The sequence below is a fragment of the Prionailurus viverrinus genome, chromosome B1 (assembly GCF_022837055.1).
Source record: "Prionailurus viverrinus isolate Anna chromosome B1, UM_Priviv_1.0, whole genome shotgun sequence".
Classification (NCBI taxonomy): Eukaryota; Metazoa; Chordata; class Mammalia; order Carnivora; family Felidae; genus Prionailurus; species Prionailurus viverrinus.
In genome coordinates, this window is record NC_062564.1 from 167,309,415 (window position 1) to 167,334,959 (window position 25,545).

At 39.3% G+C, this 25,545-nt stretch overlaps 1 protein-coding gene across 1 annotated transcript in view; it reads left to right on the forward strand.

The window, feature by feature from the left end:
• The first annotated feature begins 21,763 nt into the window (after positions 1-21,763).
• The window catches only part of GABRA2 (gamma-aminobutyric acid type A receptor subunit alpha2), a 121,945-nt gene continuing 118,163 nt past the window's right edge, over positions 21,764-25,545 (forward strand). The window contains exons 1-2 of the mRNA XM_047856131.1: positions 21,764-21,832; positions 22,855-22,932. Of these exons, the coding sequence (XP_047712087.1) occupies positions 22,862-22,932 (71 nt within the window). The 5' untranslated portion in view covers positions 21,764-21,832; positions 22,855-22,861. The remainder of the gene's footprint in view (positions 21,833-22,854; positions 22,933-25,545) is intronic.

A 25,545-nucleotide genomic window follows, 5' to 3' on the forward strand; every position in this document is an offset into this window, starting at 1 on the left:
GTACCCCAGGAGTGAGTTTTAGGGCAGACAGTGTGAACAATATAGTGTTTAGGTGATAGTACTATGTAAAGTATTTTCAGTAGCATGTCCTTTCAGAAACTCTTCATTATTTTTTTGAACATAATGTGTTAGTTTTGACTTGACACCTCAGGAAGCAGAGGGGCTAGAAGGCGGCGAAGGGAGGGTTAAGATATATATTAAATAAATAATAAAAAACAGAAAAGAGAACTGTTCAAATTCCCATCCTTGGGGGCCTGATTTCACGGTATCAACAGATGGTGTTTCTTCTAGTTTCCCACCGTGTCCTAAATGGGAAAGTTTTCAAAATACTTAGCTGAAAAAAAAATCGGAGTTTTCCATCTGAAATTCAAGTCAAATCACCAAAGAAAATAGAAACAATGTTTACAGGTGAACTTTTTTTATGTGCTTGACACATGAGGACTGTGATACGATTGTGAAAGAAAATGCTCTACTTGTCAAATTCTCAAATGGCAATGTTCTGTCAGATTTTAGTGGGAGCACATGTCAGTGATCAGATACGCTTAGGAATTTGTATTTTTGTTTTATTTTGGTGATTCACAGTGCATGAGAAGTTGTGCTGTAAAGAAATCAGTCTAGCTTTGTTAGTACCGCTATTTTCTATTTTATTTCCCTATAGTACACTTAAAAAAAATTTCTAAATAAAACACTAAATAACAGCTTCCTGATTACCTACAGATATGGTTGTCATGCATTGGAACTCATTCATCGAATATCTCCCTGCATTCTTCCCTGTAGATGCTGTATGGCAAAGAATGCCTTCTATCTCCTCATATATGTTTACCACCTAGTACAGTGCCTAGCATATAATAGATGCTCAAGGAATATCTGTTGAATTGACTTGAACAAGGCAGGGTATTCCTTGATTGATATTTAGTCAGGCATGTGGTCCTAATAAGGAAATATTCACACTTCACGCACACGCACATGCATACTCACACACGGAGCTCATATTTTAATCACAGGTTGGAGTTTACACAATAGTTTAAGGTGTATTATCAGCTTTTATGTCCATAAACATCTGTGAAAGAATGCAGAGAAGATGGCTAGCTGCCCACAAAATTTCTATTTCTTCATCTGTAACATAAAGTAGTTGCTGAAAAGTGACTATCTACACAGGACCCCCTACGCTCTCATTTGGCTGGGACTATTTTTCGATAGTTACCCTGACGAAATAAAAACAGCTATTTCTACTCTAGTATGTTATAGAAGGTGAAATGTGGAAAAGTTAAATGACTTAATTAAAGTCAATTCATGAAAAACCCGTTTCCAACCCAGGTCTTTTCAATACAAAGGCTGTGCTCCTTTGAATAGTCTATGCTGCCTCCCAGCTAAACAGCTAACTGGTGTTGGCTAGGCAGGGTTACTGGTAGAGAAGCCCCTTCTTTCTGACGTCTTGAACTTAGTATCTTGCATTCATGAAGTTGATTTGACAACTCAACATGAGAATGGTAATTTTAATAATGATAATAATAAAGGGGCGCCTGGGTGGCTCAGTCAGTTAAGTGTCTGACTTTGGCTCAGGTCACGATCTCAGAGTTTGTGGGTCTGAGCCCCGTGTCAGTCTCTGTGCTGACAGCTCAGAGCCTGGAGCCTGCTTGGGATTCTGTGGCTCCCTCTCTCTCTGCCCGCCCCCCCACTTGAGCACACATGCGTGAGCATGCTCTCTCTCTCTCTCTCTCAAAAATAAGTAAATAAACATTAAAAAATAATAATACCATCATGTATTTTTAGTGGTTTATAGTCGATCAGGTGTTTTCTTATATTTAAGCTTCATAATAACTATACATGGTATATAGAAGATTTTTCCTATCTCTGTGTTATATGTAATCAAATGAATCTTAACTAAATATTTTTGTTGCAAATTTTATTATTCAGTTTAGGAGAATGACAACTCCAGCAAGAAGGTCCTTACGAGGGAAAGGAAGAAGTAAAGAGAGAGTCTCAGTAGAATACCTGACATCATTGAGTGTTTGAAGCAACATTTGAGGATATAGCCAGCAAAGTGAAAAATAATTAAAACTTTAGGGAAAAAGAAAATACTGTGAAAGAAAGAAAATGGAATAAGAATTACCCTACTTGGCTCTCTAGAGCAAAATATTTACCTAGCCATAATCGTGTATGTACTATTTATTCATTCAACTAGCTATAGTGATAAAACCAAATAGGGCCTGTGAGATAGAAAGGTGAGGCTGAGTTGTAAGAAGTCTAAATCTTCCCAGCAGGAACTCTGTGGATAATGTTTGAAATCAAACAATCAGAAAACATCAGTCTGGGCATGTTGCTTGTATGAAGAGAAACAGCTGCCAGAGGAAACCAGTGGGAAGGGTTAGACCTTGTTGCCTCTGACGTGGTGCAACTTATGAGTGGGAAGCAGGGTTTAGATTCTCAGTATACATCTCTGTAATACTGGAAGTTTTAATCACACATATATATCACTCGAATTAGAAATACCATTTATTTTAAGTGATTTAAGAAACGAGAAATACTTAATACTAGTCAGAATGATACATATTTATAGATCTGGCATCTACTTCTTCTCCCAGGAGGACAGGTGGTACAGTTGGCTTCGATCCCATGGCTGGGGCTAGAAGTGGTGAAAGCACTTCTTTTTTTTTTTTTTTTTAATTTTTTTTTTCAACGTTTATTTATTTTTGGGACAGAGAGAGACAGAGCATGAACGGGGGAGGGGCAGAGAGAGAGGGAGACACAGAATCGGAAGCAGGCTCCAGGCTCTGAGCCATCAGCCCAGAGCCCGACGCGGGGCTCGAACTCACGGACTGCGAGATCGTGACCTGGCTGAAGTCGGACGCTTAACCGACTGCGCCACCCAGGCGCCCCGAAAGCACTTCTTATACAGAAATGCAGACATATAGGGACTAGGCTGTAGGGAGGTATGAAGAGATGCTGAGAGAACATTCAGCAGTGACTTTCATAGTGTAAGCAACAGAGCTTAAGCCTCGACTAAACAATAGAATCAGTGAGCATGGGAAGGACTCTAGTTTCAAAGGCAGGAACAACAGACTTGCAGATGGACCGGATATTGACTCTGAGAAAAAGAGGGGAATCAACAAGGACTTTACAGTTTGGATCTGTACAACATAAATAATTTAATTGCCATTTATGGAGAAGACTGTATGAGGAACATATCTGGGGGATTAAAACCAGCGGTTCTGCATTGGACATGAGAAACGTGCTGGACCTACCAAACATCTCAGCGGAAATGTCAAGTAAGTCTTCAGACATAGGAGTCTGGAATTTGGGAATAGTTCTAAGATAGAGATACAGACTGGAGAGTCAGTGTATAGATGGTATTTAAAGCCATGAATGAATGAGGTCACCTAAGGAGTGAGCATAGAGAGTAAAGGTATACTGTCTGAGGGTGGAGTCCTAGTCAGTCTGAAGTTTAGAGGTAGGGATGGTGAGAAGGATCTAGCACAGGAGACAAAGTAATGGCTTAGTGGTACATGGGACATAACAGAAAAAAGGGCCCCAGTTTCTGAGGACTACAGGCAATTTAGCCCTCCGTGGATAGACAGATTTCAGACTGCCTCCCAAGAAAAAGAGTGCCAATTTATCCTAGTTTCTAATTTTTAAAAAGTGTGCTATACTATATATACATCTCTTGTAGAAATAAGGACTTGTAATATTTTCTAATAATGTAAAGTAGACAAAGTGTAACTTATATGTGTATCTTTACGCATTTGTTCTCTGTTATTTTACAAGAATAAAAGGAAAACAAAACAGGTTTCAAGAAACATTAATATATTACACACACCATTACTTGACTGTCAGGCTACTTTCTTTGAATTTTGTTAACTTATATCTTCTACGTTAGCTCAAGTTTAAATATTCTTTTTGTCACTTAATTATTCGCCACTCAGCGCTTTGCAAACGACTTCAGCGTATTTTGTTAGCAATAACTGCCTTTGGCTCCTTTGCCAAGTAGTTGATATCCAGATGCTCGTAAGCACAATGATGTGTTGGCATAAACTAATTATCTGCCATGTGCAACTATTTATACATCCTCACTACATTGGTAAGATATGAAAGCGATTTACAATTCACTTTAAATAGCCACATGCACCTGCAGGCAGTTCAATAATACAGAAATGAATGATAAAGATAGGTTAGGCGTCTTTGTTCTTTATGGCTTTAAGAGTTCAAACGATTATGAACAAAACATTTCCTTTCACTTTGCAGCATTGCAAACACTGTGACAACTTTCTTTGTAAATTCTTGAATTAATTCTGGAGTGTTGTTCTTTGGAAGCAAAGAAACCAGAGTTCTACCTCTCATAAAATTCAGGCAGATGAGTTTGTTATATTATTATTATTTTTTAATTTGGGAGAAGTGGGAAAAAATGTGAGATTGGTGATTTGATGGTCAAACTGAGAAAAGTAAGTGGAAGAACATGGCTTCTGAATTCACTTCATAGGACTGAGTTTGAATCCTGTGGCTGTATGGCCAGCATACCTCTGAGGCACTGTAGGCATGGTACTTGGGCCCATGCTTTTTTAAATTTTTAAATTTTTTATTTTTAGTGATTCACAAAATATTTTGATTTTAGTTTCTCTTAAAAATATTTTTAATGTTTATTTATTTTTGAGAGACAGAGAGAGGCAGAGCACAAGCAGGGGAGGGGCAGAGAGAGAGAGGGAGACACAGAATCCGAAGCAGGCTCCAGGCTTTGAGCTGTCAGCACAGAGCCCGATGCAAGGCTCAAACCCACAAATTGTGAGATCATGACCTGAGCCAAAGTCAAATGCTTAACAGACTGAGTCACCCAGGCACCCCGATTTTAGTTTTTCTTAAAAACAGAAATAAAAGCAGACCTAGCCTGGATAATAAGTCTTTATACTTAGGCAATTAACAAAATATTGCTTTTATTTTATATCTATCTATCTATCTATCTATCTATCTATCTATCATTTATTTACAGAGGAAGGGGTCCACAAAGGTAAAACAGCCTGGGGCTTATGAAGTTATAATATGTATCTGAGTGGCTCTATCACCGTGAATGAATAGCTTAACCAGGTTGAACCTTACTCTCCTAATCTTTAAGGCAGAGCTAACATCTCAGAGTGCTATTACAAGAAACTGGTGAGATGCTATATATAAAGTTCTTCATATAGTGTCATGCACAGTGTTGATGCTCAGTAAGTGTGAAATAGTATTGTTTTAGTAAAAACGGGGCATTTGCCTCCATAGTAAAATGGCTAAAGAGCTCCATTTCTCTGTCTCCATTTCTTCCTTTTAACACTACATTGCTGCTGGATGAAGCTGATTGAGAGGGTAAGTAAACTCAATTAGAAGAGTTCTTTATAAAGATAACTGATGGCATTAAACTGAAATGTCTTGTGCTATACAATCAGTTTCCTTAGCTTATACGAAGCCCATGTACTTTATGAACTGTGTGTCAGTTTACATTAATCTTTTATTTTGATGATTGATAAATGAGTGAAAAACTAAATTTTCGACCAAATTCCTAAAAAAGTGACTACAGACAATTTATTTTAATTTGAAAAAGGATTGTGTATAAACCTTACATCTACCATATGAAGTATGCTAGAATTCTTGTGAAAAGGAATTGAAGAAAATAAAATCATAGTATATCTTTCCTTCCCTGGCAGCCAGAGTTTCGGCCTAATAGAAAAAAACCGAAACATTCCTAATTTTATTTGCTGCTTTTTTGATAAAAAGATGATGGAAAGTGAAGGGAAAGAGTGACCTGAACATTAATCTTCTCCAAATAGATATAAATGTCAATCTGCACATGGGGACAATGTAGACCTTCTCAAGGTCAGGTGGTTTAAGACTCTGTGTAGTTTTCTGTTCCTGCAATTTCTGTTCCTGTTTCTAACCTTCCCAATTCTGGTTACTAACTCATTAATCATGCCCTCCCCCAAGTAGAGAATCTAATACTAATAGTATCAAATGGTTTCTTGGCCAGCAGCTTAGACTTACTAACTTTTCATCGTTTTCTTGAGCTCTGATTTGTGGCTATAAATCTGTTATCTTTCGATTTCAATCCTACTCATGCTAGCATGTGCCATGGTGAGGCTTCTTTGGGGAAAGATACTAAGACTTAAAATATCTTTGGCTCTGACTTATGTACCAACCACCATGTTCAAGAGTTGCTTTCCATATTATCGGCAAGTGTTCTAGAAATAAAACACCTTTTCTGCCCCAAACTCTCCTACTTCTGTTGTAAGTTTCTTTCCCCAGGGAAGCCCTGTCCAAATTTAAGAGCCTAGGCTCAGATGTGAGTAAGCCTTCCCTTTCTGTACCCACTCCAGCCAACTTGTGTCACTATTGCTACCTTTAGCCCTATGCCAACTATAAAGCCCTGGCAACATTTTCTTAAACACCAGCTGCTCACTCCTTGTTTTCTCATTTTCAAACTCTACAGTTCCTTTGAACAGTTCCAAATTACTCAAGTGTGCCAAAACCAATTCAGTCCTTCAGTGAATGTCAGGTTTTCTAGGTAAACATCAGTAACCACCTCTGGTTAGAGGCAATCCCCACCCTGCAACCTCTCTGGCAGATGTTAGTCACAGTGAAAACAAATCTTAGGCCAAAATCTGCCTGCCCTATAAAATACATTCATTAACAAGCAGACATAATCGCAGAACTTTTTAAGCTTAATTAAGAAAGGTTTGTTCTTTTGCCCCCTCAGGTTCACAGATGAGCATCGTCCATGAAAAACACTCACTCTGAGTAAGGCACAAGAGGTTCTAATGGCAGGATATGCAGGCTTTGTAACTGGAACCAGTGGCAAAACGTCTCTGGGTAAAACATCCTAAAGACGGAGTGTTGCACTCTGGGTGTTGATTGTTATTGAGCTCAGTTTTCTCATACTTTATTCATGCAAGGATCTTAAACTCCTCTTTACTTTTCATATATACCAAATCCCATTACTATTACCAACAAAAGGTTATTTCCTATAGGTCTCATGTAAATTAATTAACCCAAAGGGGTTGATTGATAGTGAGACATTTCTTAGGCTAATTAACTCTCTCTCGAGTGTTAGTTAAATTTAATTTGTCCATACACATATGTCATACTACTTATACTGAAATATTTAAAGTTAATCACACCCAGAAAATAAAGCAAACAAACTAGCTGGTGAGAGGATTCTTCAGTAATGTCCTCCATGACTTAATAAATAAAGTCAATGGAATTTGAGGTTATTCAGCTTTATAGATCAGACATACTCCTAGGTAGAAGAGGTTAGTAGAATAGGTATAGGTTTCTTGCAACACTTAAGTCTATGATTCTCTAAAGTCAGTGTTTTTCTTTATCCATTAGGCTTTGTCAGCCTTTTCTAGGATTGTGCTATTTTATGGGCCAGACCCTTTTTCACTGTTACATAAAACCCTAAGAAAAGGCAAAGGAACAGAATAAACAACAACAACAAAAAATAGGAACAGAGCTAGGGAGACACACAGTTCAAGACTGTGATTTGAGCTCCCAGAGGACAAAAAAGAAGAAAATGGTAACTGATTCTTTAAAGAGAGGGGATATTAAAGAAGGATCCAAAGCCAGAGTCAGGTGTGAAATAATAAAGTGGGATCCTGCTTACCAGAACCAAGTATTAGCTGGGAATTAATCTCAACCGAAGAACTCTATTACTTACTACAACTATAAGGACAGATCAGAATGGAACCCCAAGTAGGTTGACTTGAGGTCTGGTCATCGAATTCTAGTTCCAGGATATTCTACATTATTTTTCTCTAATTATTTTCTGAGCCTAGGGTGGGATCCATCCTTGGGAGCAGTTAAATGACCTACAAAAATTTTACAGGAACAAAATAGCACCTCCTTGCTTTCCCCCCAAAGTTCTGTCTATTCTTAACTTTGTCTACGTTAAGAATAGTTAGGTCATTACACTAATATTTTCATGTAGTCATTCAATGTTCCTACTGTATATTTGAAGGAAATCTCTCTATTGCTGCCTCCATGTTTTATTTAGATATCTATAACTTCCACCAAATAATGGTAGAAAAGTCAAAGCTCAAGAGTTCATATTCATCTGCAGAAAGACCAGCATACTAGAATTTGATTTTGAAAAGAATCAATTGTTTGACAATTGGCAGGAAATGATACCTGAATAAAGAATTCAATCTGCTCTTGTTTAATTCAATTTAGTTTTATCTCTGCTTTCAGGTACTTTGGTAAAACTTCAGTCCATGTGAATGATGGTTGTAGTTCTGTTGACTGCATTTGGTAAGTTAAATAGTAGAAATGTTTTAGGACAATTCTGTGACAAAAGAAAAACTGTGCTAAAACACCAGGAAATTCCTACATTGAGTGTAGGTAACAATGCACAGCTGACATCAACACAAGTATTTATAGAATTATCAGGTAGGAAGATGTTTATCTGTACACAACATATTTTTCCACCTCTTCAGGCCAACTTGTTTCAGGATATGACTGATGGCTGGTATAATCATACAGAATATCAATGTTCATTTGACCTAGTCATCCATCCATATACCCATTTATCCATTTTTTCAACAAATTTTTATTGAGAATTCATTACTGTGCTATACAGAAGGGGACACAGAAATAAATCATTCCACTTGAGGAGATGGGTGAACATGTTTTGCCAATGTAGTGTGATGATTTGAGCAGAGGGTGGTATGGGCACAGAGGGGAAGGGCATGCACCAATATGGAGGATGTATACAGACCTTTTATTTTAGTTTTTTGGTACAAATCACACATTCTTTCATCAAACTGTTTGTTGAAGAGGTGGTGACTGGTTTTTTTTTCTGTTTTTAATTTAAAATAAGGCCTACCATAGTGCTTTACATTTTAAAAATTGTACACAAAAATATTTTTCAATTCTTCTTTTGAAAAACAAAAAGATAACTACTTAATTATCCAAATCATTTTTTTGATACTGACTGAACAATATTTCCATAGGAGCTAGCTAGAAAGAAGCCTTTTAAATAGTAATTGTCAAAGGAAGATGTAAAAGAACCATCTTGTTATGCAGTTCAATGTACAACTCTTTCACTTAGTTCACTTAGTTCAGAGGCTGGAAAATTTTTTGTCTTAAAGGATCAGATAGAAATGTTTTAGGCTTTGTGGGCACATGGATTCTATTGCAACTACTGGGTTCTGCCATTATAGCACAAAGGAGCTATTAGATAATACATAAATAAATGTGCATGGCTATGACCCAGTAAACTTTCATACACAAAAGCAGGTGGCAGAACGTATTTGTGCAACAGCTATTTACTGGCTCCTGTCTTAACTAACTAGTACTATGGTAATTACTATAGTACCTCTCATGCTATAAATGTGTGCATGTACAGATATATAAATATTCCTTTAGTTATATATTTAAGTAGAAAACATTTCTCTGAACATACACTTGGATTTATAGGGATAAAGAACAGATGAACAGTTCATTTGACTCAAGACCTTAAGATATAGCAATAAGTGATTCGAAAGGATAATTATCATTTGTAATAAAATTCCTAAGAAAATTAGTCTCTTAGTAGATAAGGAGAATTTTTACAAAATAAGAATATATAAGTGATAAAAGGCATCTTATAGTTCATCCACTGCAACTCCTTCATGACAAAGATCTTATAGAATAATTGTTGATTTTGCATCCACATGGTTCAGCTACAGGGCAGCTAATTAGTCCTATACCCCAGCTAAATAAGAATGCATCATCCCATTCTAGGCAGAGAATACTAAGGCAAGGTTTATTGGAATTCTCTATTCTTGAACACTGGAAAATACATGTATATGGTCTTATCCTTTGAAGTTGAGAATCCATTGACCTCTATAATTACCAAACACCACTGGATAAGCAGAAACAGCCTTCCGTGTTGTGAACCAACACATTGTTAACTTTCTTATCATTTTCTTTTGCTGGTCTACCTTGATCAAACTACTTTCCAGCACCTTGCTATCAATAACATGTACTTTCTTCTCATTTCTCATGACATGTCTTCAGCCATTAATTCTCCATAGACTCTATGAATGTGGCAACAATCCAAGTGACTGAATTGCAGTATTTATTTTCAGGGATATGAAAAATTTTTAAATGTTTTTATTTATTTTTGAAGGAGAGAGAGAGAGAGAGAGAGAGAGAGAGAGAGCATGAGCGGGAGAGGAGCAGAGAGAGAGGGAGACACAGAATTCGAAGCAGGCTCCAGGCTCTGAGCTGTCAGCACAGAGCCTCATGCAGGGCCCGAACTACTGAACTGTGAGATCATGACCTGAGCCGAAGTCGGACGCTTAACCGGCTGAGCCACCCAGGCACCCCTGAAATGTTTTAAAAGTAACATTACACATTTAAACCTATGTGTGCTACACATTCATTTATTCCTTCATTTTTTTTTCACAACAGCTATTTATTGAGTGCTTACTCTAAGTCAGGCAGTGCACTAATTGCAGGGGATACAATGTTAAGTAAAAATAAGCATGGTCTCTGAACTCCTGTAACATATAGCATAGTTGGTTAACAGATGTTAATAATCACACACAATGATAAACAGGGACATGAAAGACAGACAAATCCCCAACAGAAAGTACATATAATAAAAGAATCTAATGGAGACTGGTAGGTAGAGGATATGTCAGGGAGACTTCTTGAGTAAGTGCTTCCTAATTTTTTATACGAAGGATGAACAGGTGTGCAGATGGGCCAGGAGCTTTCCAGCAGAGAGAACTTGTGCTACAATGCCTTATGGCAGGAGAAGAAATGACAGTAGGAAGCCAAGTACATTCCAGGAACTGAAAGGCTGGTGTTTATGGAGCAAAGAAAACAACGGTTCAAGGCCAGGCAGGAGTCAAGGCATCCAGGACAAAGGCCATGATAAGGATCTTCATCTTGACCTTACAAGAAATAGGAAATACCAGAAGGATTTTAAGTTTTGCAGTGATATGAACAGGTCTGTATTTTGGAAAGATCACTCAGACCACTGCATGGAGGCCAGCCTGGAACATCAACATGAATAAGGGGAAAACAGGAGCTACAGTGAACATTTATGAACTCTTTGACACATACTTGCAGTAATTTATTAATTTATTCAATTATTTATCCATTCATTTATTCTTCTATTAACACTTACTGAACCCCTACAATATGAGAAGCGTGGTAAGGGATAGAAAAAAAAAAAGAGAGACAAATCATAGTCCCATCTCTAGTCCCTCAAGAGCTTATTAAAAACTTATATAGTTTTCTTCTCACAATGTGAATGTTAAATTGTTATAGTGGTTTGTATTTGAATGATGTTGATGGACTATCTAAAAGCAGTTTGAACCTAGAAATTTTTGGTCCAGTGAGTTGTGTAATGACAATAGCATAATTCCTATTAAAATCCATGACTAACTAACCTTTCCTACCTTGTTGAAAAAATCTCTGAAAATGGCTTTGAAATTTGCGCACTCTATATTTAGGTCAGAGTCAATTTCTTTTGTTTTTCTTTATGAAATAGAGATAGGGAAATATATTCCTAACATGAATTTCTATTCAGAACCAGTCTTTTTACCCATCTCTCTTCAACTTGAACATCTAGCACTTGCTGGGCCAGTTAGATGTCTTTTTTCACCCCTTCTCTTTTTATCAATTTTCATTCCATTTATAGGACCTGTTGGATGTTTGGCAATGTGAGTTCCTGTTGGAATTTAATGAATACCACCACCCCTTTCTCCTGCCACCACCCCTCTCCCCTCAAAGTCCCATTGCCACCACTTTCAATGTCTGGCCACCATGGGGATAATGAACTATTTTGAACTATTTGTCAAAAATAACCTCAGACTTTGTCTCAATCCCTCTGAGTGCTTAGATACAGAAAGACAGCAAAGGACCATTAAGAGATGGAAACAAATCACAGATATTACCGAAGATCAATTGGTTCAGACTTAAGCAAGTGACCATTTATATGCTGTGATTTCAAGATCTTTAAGAAAGTCTCCTCTGCCTGAAAATATTTTATGTGCCACTCCATCATTCCATAGTTGGTATTTTAAAAAGATACATAGGGGCACCTAAGTTGCTCAGTTGGTTAAGCATCCAACTCATGGTTTAGAATCAGGTCATGATCTCATGGTTTGTGGGATCAAGCCCCACATCAGGCTCTGCACTGACAGCATGAAGTCTGCTTGGGATTCTCTCTCTCTCTCTCTCTCTCTCTCTGCTCTTCCCCTGCTTGCTCTCTCTCTCTCTCTCTCTCAAAATAAATAAATGGAAAATTCAAAAAGAAGAAGTAAAAAGACACACAACGAAATTTCCTTTTCATCTTTCAAAAGTCAGACCAAGTTATTTTGTGATTATATATCACCCCAAATTTTAGAGACTTAAAACAAATGTTTATTTGTAGTTCACACTATAATCCAATGAAGGTCAGCTAGGCCTTTGATCTTTGTTGTCCTCACTCAAGGTCCCACTGAGTGACCGACATATAGAGTTCTCACTGGCCACAAGCAGACAGTAGGGCAGGAGGCAGCACGGTGAATCTGACACTGGCTCATTCAGCCTCCATCTAGAAATGCCCCATGTCTCTTGCTTTTCATTGATCAGAGAAGCAAGTTCCATTGCCACCTGTAATTTCAAGGAGAGTGAAGTAATTCAATCTGTTCATACACCTAGGCTGCAAAATGGCACTGTTTGCTGGGTGGCACTAATGTCTGTCGTAAGTCTCTTTGAAAATATCTCTCTTCAAAAGGAAATCATTTTAAGTATTAATTTGTTATCTCCTAACTCATAATGCCGAGTTCCTTTATTTCTTGCTTCCAAATGAGCAGCATAAGGATACAGATACCGAGAAGTTACACATACACAAAAAGGAAGAGCAGCTTGTAACCATATTTTAATCGAGGGTATGACTAGGACGATAGCAGGAAGCTTCTATGTTGATTACTGACTATGGCTCTCTGCATATTACAGATATGGATCTCTTTTAAACTGAAGATTCAACATAGAGCAATTTCTTTGTTGCAGGCAAACCAGGAGCCCATTCAAAAGAAAAAGTCACCTGACTTTTCTATTCAATTCAAACAGCGAATCAATAAAATACACTTGAGCAGATTTGATACATGACTTACACAGAGACCTACACACCAAAACACAGACAGGGATGCCCATGCCTTGGCAGGGCCGGCATTCACATTTCTATGCCTAAAGAGACACCTCCTTATCCATATCTATTCTTCTAACACACCTTCTTCCATATGCCAAAAGACAAGCGTACACGCAAATGCAGACTTATGCTGTGCATGAATCTTACTGAGAAACGGAGAGGAAAAGGGAACGATAGAGAACTAATAAAAGAGGGACGTGCAGGCCAAGCTGGAATGAAAAGGAGGGCATCGTATACTAAAAAGAGGATGAGGAAAAAAGCGCAGGGAAAAAAAAGAGAGAGAGAGAATGAGGGAAATAATGCATTCATGAGAAAATAAAAGACACCATAAGAGAATGTGGGGAGATGAGGGTTTTGACTGACTGCTCTGCAAAGGTGGGCACGTGAATGTCACTGGGAAAGAGCGGACGGGAACAGATGGAAAAAGATGAGTCAGAAGATTCAATAAATTTAATAGCATCTCATCTCATCTACTACATGTCGAGGCAGTGAACTAACAGCTTTCAAATACTTCAGTAACATCAGCAAACACTGTGTAGTATTGTCTATGATCCAGATGCTGTCCTGTGCACAAATATTAACTTGCAGAGTATTCACAAAGATCATGTGAGGTGGACTCACAATTACTCTTATTCTACAGGTAAGAAAACTAAGGCGTAGCAAAGTGAAGGAATTAATCCAAGGTTGCATAGTGAGTAAGTAGTAGATCTAGGATGTGAACTAGGATGTGAACCTCGCACCAGAATCAGAATTCTTAACGATAACTGCTTTTTTGTACTGCATCTCATTTCCTTGGAAGAAAGTACCATGGTTCTCATGTCCATATGAAGGCACCGATGCTCACGTAGGCACTTATTTATTCATTTGGTTGTTCACTCATTCATTGATTCCTCAAGAATCTCTTGAGAGATGATATATGCCCAGTTCTGTGCTAGACACTTGGTAGGTAAAGATAATTGAGATGAGTTCATTGCTTTAAAAGGGCTTACAGGCTAATAGGGTAAGATAGAAAAGTTAGTAAATATGTTCAATGGGGTGGTCTTTAGGTTTCATGTTAAATGCCTGTACAAAGTCCAGCAGGAGTACAAAGGCTGGGGTGGGCAATTTTATCTGGAAGGGTAAGAAGTAGTTTGTAGGGCTGAGGTCTGAAGTGTCACCATGCAGACAGTGGCATATTCCAGTTGAAAGGGGGAATGGGAACCAAGAGCATGGAGGCATGAAATATTTAGTTGTTGAGAGAAACACAGACATTTTCCTTTGCAGGGAGCAAAGAGGACAGAGTGATGTTGAAAAATTAATGCTGGGGTGCCTGGGGGGCTCCGTCGAGTGCCTGGCTTCAGCTCAGGTCACGATCTCGCAGTTTGTGAGTTCGAGTCCCGCATCGGGCTCTGTGCTAACAGCTCAGAGCCTGGAGCCTGCTTGGGATTCTGTGTCTCCCTCTCTCTCTCTGTCCCTCCCCTGCTTGCACTCTGTCTTTCTCTCTCAAAAATAATAAACATTAAAAATTTTTTTAAAAAAAGAAAAAATAATGGTGATTATGGAGGGTGTATGTGTATACACATGTGCACATGTCTGACAAGATGTGTGCAGAAAGAGCAGAGTTGAGGCTGGAGATATAAACAGTACACTGGTGATATGCAAAGGAGCTCACACCTTATACTTTTATCAAGAAAGGATTTTAGATGATCAAATGACACTATCAAATTGGTTTAGGAAGACTCATGTTGGCCCTATAGAAAGCCAGTTAGAGAAAGCAGAGATTGGAGGAGAGAAACTAGTTAGTAAGCTACTGCTTACTTGTAATGCAGTAGTTCAAGCAAGGAAGGGGCTAAGGCTATGGAATTGGTAATGAAGGGAATGGATCAGAGACAATGGATTGATAGGAGGCATTATCTCAGCAACAGCAAATGAGTGGTGGTGGTGGTGGTGGTGGTGGGTGGGTGTGTGTGTGTGTGTGTGTGTGTGTGTGTGTGTGTCTGTCGACAAAAAAGAGTCTAGAATGACTCTCAGTTTTCAGGATTTTGGTGGCAGGATGGAGCTAAGATAGAGAACACCAGTGGAGATTCTTTTTGAGAAAAAAAAAATGTCTATTGGTGATGCATAGTGAGCTTTTAGAGATAGACAGCTTTGAGACTTTTCAGTAGATATTATAGCCGAGGCTACCCAAGGTCATGCCTCTGGTACCAAGACTCCCAATTTGTATTCTAAAGTGCTTAACTCTACAAAGAAATCAGCAATTATTTATTGTGCATCTATGAGCAAGTCCCTTTGGCAAATACAAAGAGATTTGTAGCAAGGAGAAATGATCTCCATATTATTATTTAAAATCACTTGATATCCATAATTAATTTGCCATGGCATTATTCACTTTTTCTTAGAAGTAATTGGTTTCTATTTTCTCTTTCATGTCTTTTTAACTGACCACTAAATACTCATAGCCTGATTATATTTTTAATTTATTTCTTTGCAATTCATATACTCTCTCTTCCTCTCAAGATGGAATACTTTTGATGCTAAAAATAATGCTATTGAAATAATCCTTCATTTGGGACCAATCTTAGCCCACTTGAAATGTATGTAAATGGGCTCAAATAGGGTCCTGGATTCCTTCTATCCTCTGATTTTGTTGTTTTTGTTATTAGCTTCTTCTGCATAATTTTGGCTGATGAGGTATTATTCAGAAAATATCCATACCATACAGGGGCCCCTGGTTGGCTCAGTCAGTTGAGCTTCTGACTTTGGCTCAGGTCATGAACTTGTGGTTTGTCACTTTGAGACCAGTTCTATGCTGACAGCTCTGAGCCTGGAGCCTACTTTGGGTTCTGTGTCTCCCTCTCTCTCTGTTCTTCCCTCTCTCACACTCTGTCTCTCTCTCTCAAAAATAAAGATTAAAAAACTAAAAAAAAAAAAAAAAGAAAAAAGAAAAGAAAAGAAAAGAAAAGAAAAGAAAAGGAAAGAAAAGAAACCATCCATATAAAACGGGAATTGTTTTCATTCTGGACATGAACTTTCCCAGTCCTGGGAGTTCTTAAGTGTCCTAGAAAATGCTTACTTATGTTCTTAGTAATCATCCATTTATTAATTATTATATGGGAACAACTAAATTTGTAAATCATTAATTAAATGTAAAGCTTCTTTTTCTCGCATTCTTTTTCTTAAGCTGCATGTTACTCCTTAGGGAAGATAGTGTGAGTTTTTAGAGTATATGTAGAAGCCTTGGTCTTATGTTACTTCATGCTTTTCAATTTGCTGTAAGCTCTCTGAGGGTAGAGACCATGCCTTAGTCATTATTATATCCAGAGTGGTACAGAATAGAGTGTCTGGTAAATTGCAGATACTCAGCAAGAATTGTTGAATGAATATTTGGCTATTATTCACAGACTTACACTGCCTTCATAACACCACCATGTTAACAGTTAAATATCTTGCCCAAAGCTTCAATGGTATGGTTGTTAAGCATGGAGACTATGGAGCCGTATTACTGGACTCTACCAGGAGGAGACTTTCAGCCAGATTCAGCTTTCTGTGTCTCAATTTTTCATCAGTGAAATGGGAATAATAAAAACCTAATCCTTACTTGTTAAGATTAAATAAGTAAATACACGCAAAATATTTGGAATGGGATCTATTTATTATACCAGTGAAGATATTTTAAGTTTATTTTTATTATTCATTACTGTAATTTTATAAAACATGCCTCAGAGGGAAAAGCTGCCAATCACATAGCTTCATGAAAGGCACAGTAAATTTTTGTTTTGCGTTACTGGAATGTTATCTTTGTTTTAGGAAGTAGTTGAATAACTTGAGAATAAATTTTATCTATAATTTCACAAAATGAAGGTAAAAGGATTTCCTTACAAATTACTCTTTATAAGTGTTTGATGTAAAGAGTTTTCAAAATCTCAGAAACCACCAGGATGTCCTGAATGCATTATATATTTGATTTGCAACGTAGGTAAGGATCTGCAAACTTACTTTATTAACAGAGTTACTCTGTTTGAAGAAGGTGAAATGCATACTATATCCAAGCTAGTATACATGATATATTTAGTTCGAATGAAATGTGATCTAAATGCATTGGTGTAAGAGAGTAGTTTTGGAATTATTTGTTTATAAGGCTGGTTACTCCCCCTTTCCAGCTGTTTCTTCTTTCAGAAGCTTGGAGTCTAGTGCACACATTAGAACCGTTCATCTAAATTCAACTTACAGGGAAAAAAGGGAGCTTGACCAAACCACAGTTTTGACCTAAGAATTACCAAATTGGTATTCGCTCTAGCTTTTGTTTGTTTGTCTGCTTGTTTTGTTTTTAATGATAATGTGGCCAATATATGAGAACAGACTAGTACTCCAAGCAAACTTTGAAATTAGTAAAGCATTCTGGGGAAACGTACAGGATAGTATTTAATTCTGTGAAAACAGGAAAATTTATGCTTTAGTTCTTAATTTTTCACAAATTTATATTCTCATTCAAATGGATGACACAGATGGGAAGGTGTAGTTAAAGTGTACATAAATTTATTAGAATACATGCTTAGAATAGAATAAATTTATTGTGGAATACATGCTTATATTTTAAAATTTGTAAATATAGTGAGAGGCTATTCTTGCTGAATTCTGGTACTTCTTTTCAAAGTATGTAAAAATCACCCTGATTAAGTTATGTTAGTGAGACTAAATGCATTTTGTTTTTTTAAATTTTTTTTTCAACGTTTATTTATTTTTGGGACAGAGAGAGACAGAGCATGAACGGGGGAGGGGCAGAGAGAGAGGGAGACACAGAATCGGAAACAGGCTCCAGGCTCTGAGCCATCAGCCCAGAGCCTGACGCGGGGCTCAAACTCACGGACCGCGAGATCGTGACCTGGCTGAAGTCGGACGCTTAACCGACTGCGCCACCCAGGCGCCCCACTAAATGCATTTTGTAGAAATGCGTTATATAAATGCTATTCTCATTAAAATGCTTATGCCTATTTTTATGAGTTTAGATACCTATCTTCCTACAGATAAATATCTGTATATCTATATGCATGTATTTGTGTATATTACATATATGTGTGTGTGCATTATATATAATATACACATATTACCTTATGGAACTTAAAGATTTATGAGGTCGCCTAGGGTATAGAGAGTGGTAGTTCCCTGGAACAGTAGTGCAAAGTCTATATAGCTGGGCCCTAAAAGGGAAAACTCCACAGAATGTCTGTTCAAGAGCACAAACGGTTTTATAATGAATTTTAAAACTGTACAATATTGTAAGATATCAGGAAAGAAAAATCAAACAAAACCAAGATCTCGCTAATTCCTTGCCTTTCTTTTATTCTTGTTCCTCATGTGGAAATCCTCTTTCAGATTTGGGAGTTAAAGATGAGGAATATCTAAGAAGTGACCCATACCTCCCAATCTAATCTGTAGGAGGGTAATTCAAACAAATTCAAACAGGAGGTTTTGCACTGCCCTAGCCTGGGCAGGAACAAATTTAGATTTACTGGCAACCAATTAGTTGTCAATTCTTCTACAGGATTGGTTGCCTTAAGACATGCTCCAGAAGGAGTGGGTAGGAAGAGCTTAGTCACGACCTACCCAGGCTGGCTCTCAAATCACAGTTCACTGTGCTCCATCACAGAGAGGAGAAAAAAATCAGACTGGATTTATTAGATATTTGTGGGACAAACCTAGAAGATATTCAGCTGGACTAGCAACACAGTGAAATACCAGTAAAGATACAGCAGTAAAAGTAGAGGTCCACTGCCTGCAATCAGCTTTTCTGATTTTCATGTCCTTTAAGGTGCTTTGAAGTTTAAATCACAGCTACCCAACTTCAGTAAAATTGCAAAACATTTTGTGGGGAAGAACTAAAAATTATGGTTTATTTTGTATTTTAATTTTTAAAATATTTATTTATTTTTGAAAGAGAGAGAGAGAGAGAGAGAGTGCCAGAGGGGTAGGGGCAGACAGAGAGGGAGACACAGAATCCCAAGCAGGCTCCAGGCTCTGAGCTGTCAGCACAGAGCCTGGGCTGGAAGTCATGAACCACAAGATCACAACCTGGGCCGAAGTCAGATGCTTAACCAACTGAGCCACCTAGGCATCCCTAAAAATTACGGTTTATAATGAAATTTTGGAATCTAGTTTTTACTGAGTCTGTCTCAAGTAAGTGCATAGTCAAATCTATAGCCAGTTCTAACATACAGTTAAAAAAGTAAACAAATGGTGAAAATCATCCCAAATAGCACGAACTTTGTCAAGTTCCATGTAAATGGGTCATATGGCAAGGAGATTACAAATTTATTAAGGGCGCTAAAGGGAAAGCCTAATTTTTTAGGACAAATCATTCAAATAGATACAGATTTTGAGATAAAACAAACCTAAATACTGTAACTCAGCATTAGAATCCGGGGGTTGGGGGGGAATACTACAGTGGTAAATATGAAAATAATCTATGAAGGTATTTATAAAAATTGTGACATTGATAAAAGAGTTTTGTTGGAGCATAGCAATTAAGGTCAGGAAGAAACCACGAGCTGTTCAACTTCCATTATCAAAATATAAACAATTTAGTAGGAATGTAAATGGCAAAGTGTTGGAGATCTTAATGAAGACTGACTTATAGAAATGGAAAATGGGAAAATACAGCAGGAAGTAAAGTGTTCACACCAAGTAGATGTTTAGATTCCCTAGTTGCAAGGTTTTAAATGGCAAGCTTTTTATCTTTGTGAATTTCAATTAGATTCTGCAACGGGCAAGTCAGGAAGGGAATATTAATGATGGAGAAAAAAGCTGGGTGGTGTTCCATTCTTCACAGAGCCAGCTACATAAGAGAGCAAATGTTTGTTTAGGCGGTAGCATATTCAATGCTCATTCAGAAAGTGGTGATTAATAGGTTAAAGAGAACAGCTTGAAATATTTACAAGGTAAAGGTTTTACTCTCCTCACATATCTTCAAGGCAAAGCTAAAATTGACTGTAGATTAGCAGTGCCCGTTGTTATAAAAGCTGCACCATCTAGGAAAAACGTCTGAATTTCTGGTTCATAACTAACGAAATTGAAGTGTTTGGCACATATTGACTCCAAATGTAATATGAGAAAAACGTATCAGCATACTTCTCTTTTTTCCCCTTTTAAAGTGTCTAACGTTTATAACAACTTCTTGAAGAGATAAACACCCGCTCTGTTTTGCCTTAGTAAGATACAAGCATAACATTGTTATGTGCAGTACAAAAAGGAAAATGTCTCTCTCTCTCTCTCCTTTTTTTTTTTTTTTGGTTTTTGGTTCAAGTTGCACGTTTGGATTTTATCGCCTCAGATAAAACAGAAGAGAAAGGAGACAGATCAAACACAACGCTCAAAGTGCACTGTAGGACTGGAATTACAACAGGTCCCTCCACCACCAAAAAGCCCTACAGGGGGAAAAACTCAAACCCCACTACACTACATCTCCTTCCCGCCCCCTTACCCCCCCCCCCCCAAAGAATTGCAGACGTAGTAGAAGCACAACAGGTACCTTTTTACTTGGGGTGGTGGTGGTGCGGGGTTGCAGAATGTAAACTTTTTTAGAGCTGTGGATTGAATTTGATCACCACGAAGGGAGGACGCCTGTGAATAGACGTTGGGGAAAAGAATGGTTGAGAGTGAGCGGGAGGTTTCCCCAGGTGCATAATCTGCAGACGGACTTTCCCGACCGGCTGGAGGGAGGTCTCCAGCCCTCAGGGCTTTGTAGGGAAACTGGTGCTGACTGCAGGAGTGTGAAGGAATGAGTGGTGTATCAAGACGGCTCAGGAAATCAAAGAAACTTCCTGCTGTCTGATTCCACGCAACATGCGTTGAACTTGCTCCTGCGTGGATGCGCTGATGACTAAGTACAGGCTGATTAGAGTCCCCTCGCCCTCCAGCGGGAGTGGTATCTCTTTACCTCTCCTCAGCAGCCACGTCGCTCCAGAGCCAGGGGATGTTGGGGGGCGGGCGGCAGGGCGAGGCCCCGGGGATCTAGGGCCGCACAGACACATTGCGTTCCCGACTCTGCACCAACACCCACCGGCAGCCGCCCCCCCCCCCCAGGAACCCCGGGGCCTCGGGGGGAGCCCCAGCGGGCTGCCGCCGGGAGCAGTCCCGGGTGGAGCGTGGGCTCCGTTCCTCCGGCGCGGCGTGGGCGCGGGCAGCAGCGCTCGGGGCGCACCGGGGAGCTCGCCGCCGCCCCGGGCTGTGCCGCTGCAGGTGCCCGGCGGGCGACGGGGCGGTTACCTTGGACTGGGGCGGGGGTGTGGGGGGGGTCCCTGCGTTCCCGGGAACCTCGCTAGCCCTCCTCCCGGGCCTGGCTCCTCCTCCTCCAGGCGTGGGGCTCGTGCCCGCCACTGCCGGCGCGCACCGCGCCTGGGCTCGCGTTCCACCCCCCCCCCCCCCCCCCCGCCCGCTCCTGCCAACGCTTCCCCTCCTCCTCTTCCTCCTCCTCCGCCCATCACCGCCACTACGGACGCCTTCGCCTCCATCTACTCCCCGCGCCGCGGCCGTCGCTCTCCGCGCTCGCTCCGGCTTCCACCAGCCCATCGCTGCCCGCTCGCTCGGCTGCTGCAGTCGCTCTCTCTTCTCTCTCTCTCACTCGCGCTCTCTGTCGCTCTCCCTCAAGTTTCCCGTCTCCTCAGATCAGGGCAAAGGGAGGAAAACACCCGATTCTGCCTGCTGTCTCAGGTAAGGTCGCGCACGTTGGCCCCAGCAGGGACCCCTTGGCGCCTGCCTTTGCCTCGCGTGCCTGCCTCGTCTCCCCCACCCCACTCTCCGATGTTCCCTGCAACCCGAGGCGGTTCAGCTCGCCTCCTCCTCCCCAACACGTTTAAAACATAATTTCGATACTCATCACCAGAAGCGCATCTGCAACTACAATAAGATCCTAGACGCCGGCCCGCCCGCCCGGCAGGCAGCGCGTTAGCCTGGCTCTTTTATAGTCTGCAACTTTGCACACTGTGATTGCCGCTGCCTGCCTGCCGGTGCTGGATCCGGGAGCCTCACGCTCCTGCTCCGATTGTGGTCTCGGCTCCGGAACAGCTGTCCAACGCGTCGTTTCGCAGCAGTTGAGCCGAACCCGGCTGCCTCCGAGACGTGGTCTCGGGCAACTGTGCACGGGCGGGGAGGGAGCTTCTTTTATTTTATTTTCTATTATTTTAGAGGGAGCGAAGAAGTGAAGACGCGAGGGCTGCAGTTCCCTGTAACGAAAAGAATAATAATCGAAAAAAGTGGGCTGCCTGCCCCTTGCTTTTCCCGTTGGGGTTGCGGGGGTGGTCTTGGTTGAGGGGGCTGTGGCACGGGGGACCCATCTCTCCTCCTCCTTTACACTCCCCCCCTCCTCCGGACCCGTTCTCTTCTCTAGCTCCTATGTCAGTCAGTTCAGGGTCCCGTGTGTTGTTGTTACGTGTGTGTGTGTGTGTGTGTGTGTGTGTGAGCACAAAACAGTGTTTGCTGACGATGGGGCTGGGGGAAGTTCCTGGCAGAGCAGTCTGATTATTTGGTCATCTTACTGCCAAGATTAAAAAAAAAGAAGAAAGAAAGAAAAGACTCTCGCCCCCCCCCCAACCCATTCATCACACCCCACACTGCTCCAGTGGAATAATTCAATAGCTTTAACTCCAGTTCTCACACCAATTGACATTCTTTTGGGCTTTCTGGGACTGAATGTAATTTTAAGTGTATTTTTTTTTTTCCATGGCTTTCCAAAGAGCGACAATGAAGACGAAATTAAACACCTACAACATGCATTTGCTTCTTCTTGTTTTCTTGCTGTGGGACCCAGCCAGGTGAGACATTTATTTATTGTATTTGACTTTTTAGATTCAGGGTAAAGGTGTGTTTCTTGAATGTCATCAATGCAGGGCTGGCCTTTGAGAAGCCGAAGTATTTTGAAGAATCAATTCTAATGAAGGGGAGAAAAAAAAAAAAAAGCTTGTATCAAGAAATTGAACTATGAAGTGGGAGAGACTATCAAAAAAAAGTTCACTGCTTCTGGATTTTAGTGATAAAATACGCAAGTGATCAGGAACATTTTCTTACAAAAAGAAAAGAAAATCACCCAAGAAAAGAATATCTTTTGGATGGCATATTTTTGCAAGTTTTGAAGTGGTTAAGTTGTATGCGTTTATAATGACACCAACATTCAGTAAAGAAGCCAACAGTGTTTCTTTAAGCCAAACAGAAAAGCAGAAGCTAAAATGGTTTGGTTGTTGATTTTTTGTTCCTTCCTTCCTTCCTTCCTTCTTTCCTTCCTTCCTTCCTTCCTTCCTTCCTTCCTTCCTTCCTTTTTTTCTTTTCTTTCTTCCTTCTTCTTCTTTTTTTTTTTAGTGGTCTATGCTCTTTAGTCCACATAGAAAACCCAAAGGATGTGTGAGTCTTTAACCTCTAGGTAGAAGTAGTATACAACTTCACAATTACAAACAATAAAACAAAGCTTGATTTATTCATCAACTTTTCATATTACTGATTTAGAGATCTTTTATTGCTAAAGTGGTCACTGTCATAAACAGTACTTATTTTAAACATGTAACTAATTTTGCTTTGCCTGTGTTCTACAAACATAAAATTAATTCTTATTGCTTTCCATAACATCATCTTAGTTGTAGTCTTTTCTGATTTTGTATTATCAATGGGCATTTTTTATTTTGTCTAAACTTAGGATATGATTTTCAAAATATTAGAGGGCTTGAAATATAAATGATAAGAATGTTCATCTAATCATTCCTTTTAAAAAATAATGTCTTTATTATATCTTTATTTGCCTTTTAATTTTTCATTTTCCTGTCAAGTAATTGTCAAAGAATGAAAATATTTTGTGGAATTGAGAAGAAATCTCTTCATAAAGGCTTATTTTTAGTTTGAAAGTAGCTCCTCATTTAACATCTTAATACTGAATTTAGAAAAAGAATTTGACATATGATTAAATACCACTTTTCAGTGAAAACCTCTGTGTGGAACTTTACAATTATTGTAGTGATTGGTTTTAGAATTAGCTTAAGGTAACATAGAAACTTTTGATGCTGGAGTTTTGATAAACTCGTTTGCTGACATAATTTTTAAATGTTTACCTGTATATCGGTGTTTCAGTATTTTCTGTGCTCTCAAGACAATATTTGTTTGAAGTTGGTTACCAATTTTTTAATGTGTTATGACTGTTTCTAGCTGTGTAATCATTTAAATGCAGATTGACTCCGTCAATGATACTTTACACGGTACACCTTGATCAGACAGCTCTCACATATAGTCTTTGATTTTAAAGGAGTGAACCTACCATGGTCGATTAGTAATCACTGAAGGTCCTCAGTGCTTAACCATTATTTCCCTCTACTAGTTTTCTGTTCTATATTTGACCAGTAATGCTCATGCCAGTATTTTATTCTATTATATAAATGATTCTTTTTTGGGGCCAGTAATTTAAATCTCTGAATCATTCTAGGGGAAAAAAAATGGCAGTGAAAAGGGACATTCTGTTTTATGCGCCAAATTGCTGGATGTCACAAAATCAGGTCTCTGGCTTTCTGATGGAGAAATAATGGAGAAAATCACTCTTTCTAACCCTTTTCTGGTGATATTTTAAGACCATTTGTTTTCTCTGCAAATTTATCACACACATACACACACACACACACACACGCACACACACAAGTAGCAAGATTTTTAATCTTTAGGTAACCCTTAGCGCTCTCCTCAGAGACCAGTCAAGAGGGGTATGCCTCCAGGGTTGTCTGTACCCCTGTATGTGCCCCTGCTCCTTTCAGAGCCCACTTCCACCACCTGGCTACAGTGGAGCCTGGAACACAGCCAGTGGAGTTTCCCTGATGTCTATATTGCACTTGGCCATTGGGTGGCGGTATACCCAAAGTAAGGAAATAATCTCTGAAAGAGAAAAACGACATAAAGAAAAAAGGAAAGGCACTTATGAGGAAGATAGAGAAATTTTCTGCCTCCAAGGAGGCAATTTATTCTCCAATTAATATTCAAATCGCTGCAGTAGTATTTCAGGAGTCGTTTTGTTATTGTACCTTTCTTAATGCAGAGTCACATTACTAACAGTGTCAGCATGTGGCCATCTACAATCATAATATATTCTAGGGGACGGATTTTAGAAAATGAATATTCCACACTGGGTGCTAAGTGGCAGAAACCTGAAATAAGTTTGACGTCAATCTTTCTGATAATCTAGTATTTAGTATCCATTTTCAACAACATATTTATCTTCTCCATAGACATGCTGGTATTTATAGAAGTGACCAAAGAAGGAAAATGGGTGGCCCTAATAGCTTAGAGAGACTTAAAATTCAAATCAAGGAAGTAGAGCATGTTGGTACTGGTACAACACACATACGTATATATATGTATATATATATGTACATATATATATATATATCAGCTTCTAAAAT